Here is an 11811-nt window from a genome sequence, read left to right on the forward strand (position 1 = left end):
TGAACCCTATCTTTCGTTAGTCCAAAAGGAAGTCCCTCAGGGAATCGGGAAAGAAGGCCCAGACATGGTCTACATCTGGTCTTACTTGGCACCAATGGAAAAATATAGTTTATTCTATTAGATTTTTCCTAGCTTTGCACTTGGGCCCAAGAGGTAAGGGGGTCCATTACCACCTCCAAAGCAGGGGTAATTGTGCATCATGATGAGCTTTTGGGCTGCAAAGGGGGCCCCATACTTTTTTCTTGCGCAGGGGCCCTTTTCTGTCCATGTCAGCCAGTGTGTAATGATACCACCCGAACATGAATGGTTCTGGTTAACCCGGTATTGCACAACTTCGAGTGTACAGGCCTCTACACCCGGCATGCCGCTCCGAGCACATGGATGAAGGCTGCTGGCACGCTGTTTGTATAAGCCTTACATGGAATGCGCTCAGACAGGGGCAGAGCCTTCTCCTGGCACCAGTCCAGTTCATTTCCCGGCAAAAAAAAAAAGAGCAAGAGGCTTGGGGAGGGAGGGCCGGCATGTTTGAGGGGGACTATGACGTGCTCCATGACACGCGTGTCTGTCCCCATTGAGGGAGGGCTGTCTTAAAGGAGCAATGCTGTAGTCATTCACTGCAGGACAGACTCTACTGCGGTGTAGCACAATTTATACAATTACTATACAAAAGTCTAAGTGCAGACTTATCTTCTCAGCTTGGAAAATCCCTTTTAAAGCTTTGTTCGTATCACGCTCATGGTATGCCTCAACATACTCAATAGCGTTATGTGAACACAGCCTAAAAAAATCCTAGAGTAATGACAAAATAGTTAAAAGTAAGTGTAGATGGTAAAATTTGGGACAAGTTTATTAAATTGCAGCTAGGTGTTATTAAACTTGGTGCATTTTGAACTTTGTGACCTATCAAATCTTTTTTTGCTCTGCTCTGAGTAGACCGAGTTAGCGTTGGCCCCCTTACCTCTCAGTACCCTGTGCGACTGCACAGGCTGCACTAGTGGTATTTCCACCACTACATCAGGGTTCCTGCTGCTTTTCCCACCAGTGTCCAGATGGACCCTAACCAGCGCTGCAGTTCTAAAACACTGATACCATCAGGGGCATAACTACTGCGGTCGCAGGGGTCACCATCGCGACCGGGCCCGCAGACTTAAGGGCCCGGTCTGCAGATCAGCAGCCAGCTCCTCTCTATCAGAGGAGCTCTCTGAGAGAGGAGCTACGCTGTTCTGTGGCAGACCACGCGGCCATTATATGAGTCGGGAGGCCCGGTGGTAGAAGTGGCATCGGGCCCCCCCCCCCCAATCACTCGTTATTGCACACACCAATGGTAAAGCATGGAAATCTCCGCTCCATGCTCCACCATTCTCCCCCTGTGCCTGCGCTCAACGTCACAGTGCAGCCAAGGGCGGTGACGTCACCACTGTGTGACTGCAGCCCGAGCTCAGACTGCAGAACGCAGAGCGCAGGACGGGAGGACACTGACCTTTATTGACCACTGGCTTATTGTTTGTTTGTTTGTTTTTTTTATTAATCAGTGAGTACATGGTAGCCAGCATTATACATAAAGATCTATGGGGCTGCATTTTACATGGTGGCCTATGGGGCTGCATTTTACATGGTGGCCTATGGGGCTGCATTTTACATGGTGGCCTATGGGGCTGCATTTTACATGGTGGCCTATGGGGCTGCATTTTACATGGTGGCCTATGGGGCTGCATTTTACATGTTGGCCTATGGGGCTGCATTACACATGGAGGCCTATGGGGCTGCATTACACATGGAGGCCTATGGGGCTGCATTACACATGGAGGCCTATGGGGCTGCATTCCACATGGAGGCCTATGGGGCTGCATTCCACATGGAGGCCTATGGGGCTGCATTACACATGGAGGCCTATGGGGCTGCACTACACATGGAGACCTATGGGGCTGCACTACACATGGAGACCTATGGGGCTGCACTACACATGGAGGCCTATGGGGCTGCACTACACATGGAGGCCTATGGGGTTGCATAATGTAATATGAAGGACACCTTATACATGGACTATGGGGGTGCATCATAATATATGGAGGACTCTGTGGTTCAGTATAATATATGAAGTTCTATAGGTTGAATTATAATACATGGAGGACTATGGGAGTTGCATTATAATAATTAGAGGGTTATAAGGGCTATTTTATACATGGAGAACTATGGGAAATGCATTATAATACATTGAGGACTATGGAGCTGCATTCTAATATAAGAGGGTTATTTTGGACCCTTTATACTATATGCAAGGCTGTGTGGGCCATTATTGTATTTGGAGAACCATATACGAGGGGGGGACAAAGACACAAGCATGGGATGGTAATTTTTTTTGTGCTGAGGGGAAAAAGGCTCCTTCCCTCAGCACCCAGCTTTCCCATGCTCTGTTGTACATCTTCTCTCAGCACCCAGCTTTTCCATGCTCTTATATGGGAAAACTAAAGCGGGCTTTACACGCTACGATCTCGCCTGCTGCAATGCGCGCAGGATAGAATGAGAGACGGGGACGTCGCTCCATGGTATCACACCCACAGGGCGTGATACCACGGAAATATGCAGACGTCCATAGGACAAGGCACCACCCCTGTGTCCACATTCCCTGCTATTTACATACGAGATATGAAGGTAATAAAACGTTTTTTTATTACTTTCATATTATACAATTTTATAACACAGGGATGGGTAGGGAGGTGTAATTAGGGCACACATGCGTCTGCTGATAGGTAAGAACGCATATTCTAGGTGACAGGTTCCCTTTAAGTGCTGAGGGAAAGATGTATAGCAGAGCATGGGAAAGCTGGGTGCCGAGAACATGATGGATATCAGAACATAGGAAAGCTGGGTGCTGATAGGAGGCATTTCAAATCATGGGAAACCTGGGTACTGAGGGAAAGAGCCAAGTGTCAGCATCATTATCCTGTACCCCGAGTGTCGGTGCCATTATCCTGTACTAAGAGGGTCGGTAGAGGGGGGGGAAGGTTCCAAACTTTGCACCAGAGCCCATCAAACTTTAGTTACACCTCTGGATACCATGTTCATTCCATAAAATGGCGTTTATTAATGTTACGAGTTTTGAGTCATTTACAGGTTATGAGGCCGGAAAAGTCCCTTCCTTAGGATAAAAAATCATTAGTACTGGAACTAGTGGTTTTATTTCTGAGGAAGGCACCATTACAGCTCAGTAAAGCATAGTTCACTCAAAACCCTTAATATTAATAAACTCCATTTTATGGAATAAACGTGGTCCCTGTGTTATGAAACTGCAGCTCTGAATAATATTTTATATATCATTCGTATATATAATAAATGTGGCCTGTGATAAATATCTGACTAAGGTCATCTTCACTTTTCAAAAATAACAGGCAAGGGAAATGTTTTTTGTAAATTTAACTTCCTTTGAATGTAAATCCATGAACACCTTTTAAATCTTCTATCTGTTGCTACCTTCCTTAGTAACAAGCATTTTCATTCATATGCATGTGTGACAGAGACCTTAAGAAACTACTACCTCCGTGGGCTGTTTCCTCACCAAGCAGCAGCCTCTTTTGCTTAATTCATAGATATGGCTGTGACATGAGGTGCCAAGGAAAGAAATCAGTGAGCCGTCAATCAAGGTAAAGAGGCTGGGTGAGAGAACACCCTGGAGAGGCAGAGTGTCATAAAGGCTCTGAAATACACAGAGCACTTAGTACCTCATTTGCATATCAATGAAAACAGTTATTACTCGGCGTGCAGCAGCAGACAGAAGATATAAAGGTGTAGATATATTATTTTAATTTTTATACAAATGGTGATACACACATGAAGGTTTTTTCCAGTTTTACCAAAATGAAATGTTCTTTGGAAACCTTTTCCGATTTAAGTTTTATTGCTTGTATAAGCTACTTTTCTGGTGCAGGTTTTAGCGTTCCAACTAAATGGTCAGATCTGTTTTCATTTTTGCTGGCATACAAACACGATGTGCTCCATAAGCGTTAGACGTTCTCTCTTTTTTTTTTTTATTTTATATTTTGCCTACTCAGTGGAAAGTTTTATATAATTATTTTCTTGGTTCTCAGAGTCTAAAAAGGAAAGAAAAGGAATATGAGCACGAAATGGAACGTCTGGCGAGGGAGAAAATCGCCACACAGCAGCGGCTGGCTGACTTAAAAAATGAACTCAGCCAATGGATGGATATAATGGAGATTGACAGAATTGTGCGCCAGACAGTGCAGCCAGAAGATGACCAGGCTTCTACCTCAACAGCCTCAGGTAGATTTCCGGGAAAATGTTTAGGAGAATATCTATAAAGGAAAACTATTTCTAAATATGTGTGAAATTAGAGAATGTATGATGGAGAAAATTCCAGGCGAAACTCGCGTATTCACGGGGCTCAACTCTACGGAAGAAATCACAATACCGGCACTCCAACTACACCACTGAACTGTCCAAAATACATAGATCAGGGTCATGATCCTTGTGAGGAAATAGGTAATTGATTTTTGTTAATTGAATTAATGAGGGCACATTTGACTATGCAAATGAGAAGGGTGCTTTCTTCACAACGATCATGAACGAACCTTTATCTATTTATTTTGGTATATTTTTTGTCTTGATTGAACAAGGCTTGTGCCAAAGCCGAAACGCGTGACTGTGTCTGTTCTCGTGTATGGGATCAATTGAATAAAGGATTTAATCTTCATGAATTTGGAGTGCCAGTCTGGTGTCCACGTTTTTCGGGACATAATGTTCATCACTGCCTGCGTTTTGCAAGGAAGTGTTGTCATTATGACAGGAAGAGGAAGCAGAGCAGAGAGTAAACACACACAGATCACTCTTACACACAGACACAGACATATTGAATGCACATAGAAATCAAACGTACATATAAAAATAAAAAAACAAAAAAAAAACCGCGGGCTCCGCCGTATTTCTATTGTCCAGCCGAGGTAAACACACAGCGGCGGCTCGGTATTCTCAGGCTGGGGAGGGCGAGGGCCAGGGTTAATGCCCCCCCCTCCCACAGCCGAGAATATCAGCCCACAGCTGCCCTGGGACTGTCGCATCCATTATGCGACAGTCTCGGAGTGTCCACAGCTCTTCCAGATTGCCGTGATGCGGTGGCAATCCAGGTAATAACGAGTTAATGGCAGCGCATCGCTGCCACTAAGTCCAAGCTTAATCATGGCAGCGTCTATGAGACAGCTTTCATGATTAACCCGTAAGTATAGTAAATAAACACACACCGAAAAATCCTTTTTTTTAAATAAAACACAAAAAAGCCCCCTCTTTCACCACTTTATTAACACACCCAACACACAGCTCCGGCGTAATCCACCGAGGTCCCATGACACTTGCATCCAGCCGCGACTGACACATACTCAGTGCAGCCTCGTAACGAGACTGCAGAGGTAATTACAGGTCATTTCTCACGGTCAGTAATGTGAACACTACCGCTCGTGAGAACTGCAGTGTGTCCTCACAGCGACTTTATTGATTGATTGATCTGTCCTCTATCTATTGATTATCTATCCATATATATATCCTTCTATCTATCTATCTATCCATTATCTATTTATTTATCTATCCGTCTATTCATTATCTATCTATAGATCTATCCATTATCTAGCTATCCCTCTATTATCTAGCCCTCTATCTATTATCTATCTATCCATTATCTATCTCAGAAGGAAATTACTTTTTTTTTTTTTCTTCTTTTTTTCTTCTTTTTTTCAATGTGCTTTATTGCATTGAATGCATTAAAACACATGTATCAACCCGCGGAAAAAGCGCACCAAAAACGCATGCGGATTTAAGTGCGGTTTTTTTTCCGCGGGTGCGAAAATCTTTCAGAGCCTGCGGAATTTTCTTACGAAAATTCCATTTTCTAGTGTGCACAGGGCCTAAGTTTTTCTGTCTCCGTTTAATATATGCAAAAGCTCACCCATAGGCTGTAATGTCACCTTTTATTTATAAAAGTCATGAACAGTCCTTAAAAAGTCCATAATAACAGATGCCCCTGATCGATGCCATAAAGTGGCAATTATCATTCATAGGCTCCTATGTTAATTAATAATAATTTACTGAGCAGCATACTTTTATTTTAATGGAGTCTACATAATGGCAAAGCGTACATTACTCCACTAGTGTATACTTCTTTTTTTTTTTTTCTTTTGCATTACAAAGTTAGATGGGGGCTAAAAGGACCTCTTAAGCCCTCCATCTGACTAATGGAACCAGATACATCCAGCGTGTATGCCAAATGCACAGACACTTCTCTATTGAGATTGATGGGATTCCCACTAAATTTGCATACACATATGTAAGCTAATCAGACAATTTTAGGGAAAGCCCTGTGATGTGTTTTCTAGTCATCGATGGCTGCTGCAGTATATATTGAAAGCTCCAGTAGCTACTGACCTCTATAGGCTGTTCCAGAGTAGTGCAGGTTATAAGTCTTGCTGTGTGAAGTCTGTGAAAGCTGAAGATGCTGTTACCTTTAAGGGGAATCTGTCACCAGGTTTTAACCACCTAATCTGAGAGCAGCATAACAGCAGAGATCCTGATTCCAGCGATGTCAATTACTGGGCTGCTCAGTGTAGTTTTGATAAAATCTTAGCTTAATCAGCAGTAGGTTATCATTAGAGGACTACTTGGTGTGCTGCAGGTAGTCCAGCATATTCATGAGCTCTGTATAACAGCTAGATCTGCAGCAGAGAAAACAGCTCAGTAAGTGACACATCACTGGAATCAAGGGTCTCTGTCTCTACATTATGCTGCTCTCAGATGGGGGAGCAAAAACCTGGTGATAGATTCCCTTTAATATATGGGAGGAACTACTAAAATGTAATGACTGTTAAGGATGGACCTAGATCATACCAATTATTTTATTTTTTTAACTGTATGTTTGCTTCTTTCTTTCAGAGGGTGAAGACAACATTGATGAGGACATGGATGATGATAGACCTATCAACACTTTACAGAAACGTCAACAGCCCGAGCTTCTGAAGATGGTACCATCCAACACAGCTACCCACAATCATCATTCCACTGTTTTGCCTCAGCACGTCTCCATTCAGCAGAAACAAGTCCCCTCTCCCCATGCACAGCCGCTCTCCACCCAAGCACTGGTCCCACCTCAGGCCATGGTGCCGGCACAGACTCATATTGTCGCTGCTTCAACGGTGCAGTCAACAGTAATAGCCCACACGGCCACCACTCATGCCTCTGTCATCCAGACTCTTAACCATGTCATCCCAGGGCCGCAGACAAAGCACATTGCTCATATTGCACCTTCCACGTCAAGCCCTGTACAGCTAACCACTGCTGCTCAGCCAATCGGCCACATCACTGTGCACCCAGCTGCCATTAATCATATGACCCATCTCGGCCCGCAGTTACCTATTTACCCCCAATCTGTTGCAGTAAGTCAGCCCATGGTGAGCCACATTGCTCACACCCTTTCCCACCCACAAGTAAATGGAACCACAAACCTAGGTCAGCCTACCGTCATGGCAAAGCCAACTGTAGGAACCCAGGTAGTCCACCATCCCCAATTAGTTGGACAAACTGTCCTGAACCCGGTGACTATGGTGACCATGCCATCTTTCCCTGTAAGCACTTTGAAGCTAGCCTAAACATTAAAAAATGTAAGAATTAATTAAGTTAAATTATCCACCGGACAACTGAAACTCCATACATTCCTATCCAGTCCTGTTCCAAGGAAGATGAGACGCTTCTTTACAAGGTTCTGGTCCACATTTTAATTGGCTTTGGAAAAGACATCATGCTTAATGATCTAGGCCCATAGACGACAAACCACAGAGGGCCAAACGGACTGGATTTTTACCATTCTCATTGTGACTGTCACTCATAATGACTTTTTCATTTACTCCTACCAGTAATCAGCGAATAGCGAGCGAGACGTTAATTTTTTTACCTGCTACTCCACTCACACGTATTTTATTTTATTCAATTTCTGTTTAGTCTCTTTTTGTAAATGTGTATCTGTAACATCCAAAATCAATGACCTCTCTCTAGTATAAGAAATTAAGTTGGAAACAATAAGCATAATGTTGATTTATAATATTATGGAGGTGACTGCTGCAGAACATATACACTAATAAAAGAACAAAACATGCCACTTACATTTGTTTTAGTAGCTGAAAAGATAGGAAAAGTAAACCAACATTATTTCAGGGGTGATCACGACCAGTAGAGATATTTGGAAATGGGCTAAAAGACTTTTCTGTAAGTAATTTCATATAATGGGGTTTTGCTCAAAGCAATCAATGAAATATTTATCTGTTTTTAGCTTGAAGCTATACTAAAAAAAGCAATTGAACCCACCACCTGCAGAACTTTATATATATTGATATGGTTTTGTTTTTTGTTTTTTTTTTTTTACTTTAAAATTGTCCCTGATTTCTTGATTATTAATACTACTTGAAGGGTTTGTCCCACAAACATCCCTTTTCTATGGGATAGATGATAAATTGGTGATTGCTGCAGAGACCCTCATTGATCTCAAAAACAAAGGGTCCAAAGTCCTCTGTGTGAATGAAGTGCTAACAAGAATTGTGCAACCACTGCTTCACTAAAGGGTTACTCATGTTAGGTTTAAAGAGAATCTGTCACCAGATTTTTTTGCTACCTTATAACGTAGAGACAGAGACCCTGATTCCAGCGATATGTCACTTACTGAGCTGTTTGCTGTTATTTTGATAAATCCACCGTTTTCTCTGCTGCAGATCTAGCTGGGCTACCTGGCAGCACTCCAAGCAGTTCTCTAATCATAATCTGCTGATTAAACCGTGATTTTATAAAAACTACACTACGTATCCCAGTAAGTGACATCGCTGGAATCAGGGTCTTTGTCTCTACATTATGCTGCTTTCAGATTAGATGGCAAAAACCTGGTGACAGATTCCCTTTAATGTCTGATATTGCAAAGTTATTGTAAAAACAAAAACTTTGCGATTTTTACTTTTTATTAAAAATAAGGGATTTTTATTTTTTACGGCACATAGACTGCATTGTTGGCAATAACTGAGGCAATCGATGGTGGCTGATCTCTTAGGTGAGGAAGTGGTACAATGAAGTTGGCTCAGAAATTGCTAGATCAGACCAGCTTTAGTGCCAGAGTGATCCTCCGGAGAGAACCCAGGTCGGGCCAGTGGCAAGATAATGCCACTGGTCCGAACTATCAATCAGCACCATACCGCCCCAGGAAGCAGGAGGCTGCGGAGCAGTGCGCTCCTGAATAAAGATCATGGGACATATCCTTTAGGGTATGTGCATACGATCTGGACGCAGCGTATCTTCTCCTGTGGGGTCGCGAGTGCTGTCCGCAGGAGACCGGAGCGGCCCATGATCAGGGTTTGGGCCGCTGCCGTCTTTCTTTGTTATCCCTGTAGAGAACACTTGTGGCTCCACATCAATAAATTGACATGCTGCTGTTCGGAAAGCTACACCGCGGGTCAGTTTACACTGAGAAGAAAAGAAGTACAGTGGGCAGGAGATTTCTATTTCTATAAATCCCATCCACTGTGCTTGTACTGCATAGTGGATGGGATTTATGAATACACACTATGTCCAAAGCACTGCATACCCTGATCATATGCACTCACCCTTAGACAGTTAATGGAGCAGTGGTCGCACATGCTCACTAGCGCTTAGTTCACAGAGGGGATTTTAAGACCCTGCTCTCATGATTAGTGCTGTTTATGGGGCAAACTCTTTAAAGATGTACTCACATCAAGTGGATCTTAAGTAAATCTGGTTAATATGTCTGTAATAAAGAACTGAATAGTGTGAGTACAGCTAATGCTCTTCTGTGTCTGCTTATTTGGCCTAACTGGAATTATGAGATTGCTAAGCATTCACCGCTTGACAACCCCATGTAAAGTCTGTAGCTATCAGGCTATATCTGTAGCAAAGTAATCAAAATTCTCTCATCTATTGTATGTGTCACGACAGAACTTCTTTTTTTTATCAAAAAAAACAGACCCACGATTCTATATTAATGCCACCATGGAGAAAACTGAATCTAAGAAATGTGGACTATAGGACACCAATTCAAAAATAAAACCTAATTTTATTTTGTACATTAAAAACATTATAAATACAAAACGTACATGCCACCAGTGTAAGGGTGAACTACACAGACCTTAATATAAAAATAAATACAATATATTCAATGTCCTTCAAAATAGAGCAGCAGCAATCATTATAAATATGTCAACACTTACTGCCAAATAGACAAAGTATTAAAGTGCAAAAGTTGTCGAAACGCGCGTCAGAGACAGGAGAGAGATACACAGGCCAGTAGTCAAACTTTGTGTAAGTGTATACAGAAAATGTTCCTTTTCTTCATGTGCAGCATTTAAATGAAAATAGATTGTTTGGTAGTTACCCATGGGATTAGTCACTTGACAACATATGTATGGGGTATAAGGTGTAGGGCTATTTACAATGCTAGTCTGTAACAATATATATAGACTGGTATTTAATTTAGTTTCACTTTAATGCTTTGTCTATTTGGCAGTTTAAGTGTTAATATATTTATAATGATTGCTGCTGCTCTATTTTTAAGAATATTGAATATATTGTATTTATTTTTATACTAAGGTATGTGTAGTTCACCTTTTACACTGGTGGCATGTACTTTTTGTAGTTATAATAATGTTTTTAATGTACAAAATAATTTTTCTTTGGCGCTCCATTGGGAGACCCAGACAATTGGAGGCAGTAGCTATACACCCAATTGTCAATTGGCTGGGTCTCCCAATTGGAGCTAGAAGAAAAGGAATTTACGGTAAGTAAACAAAATTCCCTTCTTCTTTGGCGCTCCATTGGGAGACCCAGACAATTGACAATTGGGTGTATAGCTACTGCCTCCAATTGTCTGGGTCTCCCAATTGGAGCTAGAAGAAAAGGAATTTACGGTAAGTAAACAAAATTCCCTTCTTTTCTTTTTGAATTGGTGTCCTATAGTCCACATTTCTTAGATTAATTTTTCTCTATGGTGGGATTAATATAGAATTGTGGGTCTGTTTTTTGATAAAAAAAAAATAAATATATCTGTAGCAACCATATTGTCTGAAAAGACTTTTCAGCTTCAAGTAAGATTTTTACTGTGCTAAATGCTGAAAAGAGCAAAAGCAAGATGGCAACGGTACTTAATACCTTTCTCCACTTATTGGATGTGTGCACAGAGTAATTTAGGAGCAGTAACTGCCAGGAAAGTCTCCAAATCCACCTCAAAAAGTAAAAACTCCTCAAAAACTTGGAAGTTCTGCTCTGAAAACTGTGTAAAACGTCTGTGTGCAGCCTGATAGCCAACGTTGGAATATTAATCTTATTTTTTAAAGAAAAAAATACACAGAAAACCTCTACAATAAGCTGTGACCGGTTCCTATAGTTACCCTGTGTAACATTATAAGGGTTCTGATTTTTCACAAGTTTTTGATACACACTAGGACTACTTTAGGAGCCAGAACCTAAACCTGAGGTATGGGATATGGTAACCAGCTTGGCCATGGATAGGCAAAATGTTAAACTATATTTTTATATGGAAAAATAATTATTAAAAGTTCTGTATGATGGTATAAATTAAAGTGTGTGCAACCGGTGTGTGGCGTATGGAAATCCGGTCCTGGCGATCCCAACTATAAGGAATCGCTGTTTACATGCAGGACACCCACAGACAAGGAATGTATGGAAGGTCAATGGATGTGCAGCCTTCAGTCCTGACATCTGCGCTTCCCATTGCCACACATGCCTCCCAGCATATAACTTCCACCC

General features: G+C 42.0%; 1 protein-coding gene across 2 annotated transcripts in view; it reads left to right on the forward strand.

Annotated features, from left to right (window-relative positions):
* Positions 1-10170, forward strand: part of MNT (MAX network transcriptional repressor) — a 124709-nt gene extending 114539 nt beyond the window's left edge. For both annotated transcript variants that reach the window (XM_075335297.1, XM_075335298.1), the window contains 2 exons: positions 4086-4278; positions 6931-10170. In XM_075335297.1, coding sequence (XP_075191412.1) covers positions 4086-4278; positions 6931-7643 — 906 coding nt within the window. In that variant the 3' untranslated portion in view covers positions 7644-10170. The remainder of the gene's footprint in view (positions 1-4085; positions 4279-6930) is intronic.
* Positions 10171-11811: the final 1641 nt, after the last annotated feature.

This window comes from Anomaloglossus baeobatrachus, chromosome 2 (assembly GCF_048569485.1).
Source record: "Anomaloglossus baeobatrachus isolate aAnoBae1 chromosome 2, aAnoBae1.hap1, whole genome shotgun sequence".
Taxonomy (NCBI): domain Eukaryota; kingdom Metazoa; phylum Chordata; class Amphibia; order Anura; family Aromobatidae; genus Anomaloglossus; species Anomaloglossus baeobatrachus.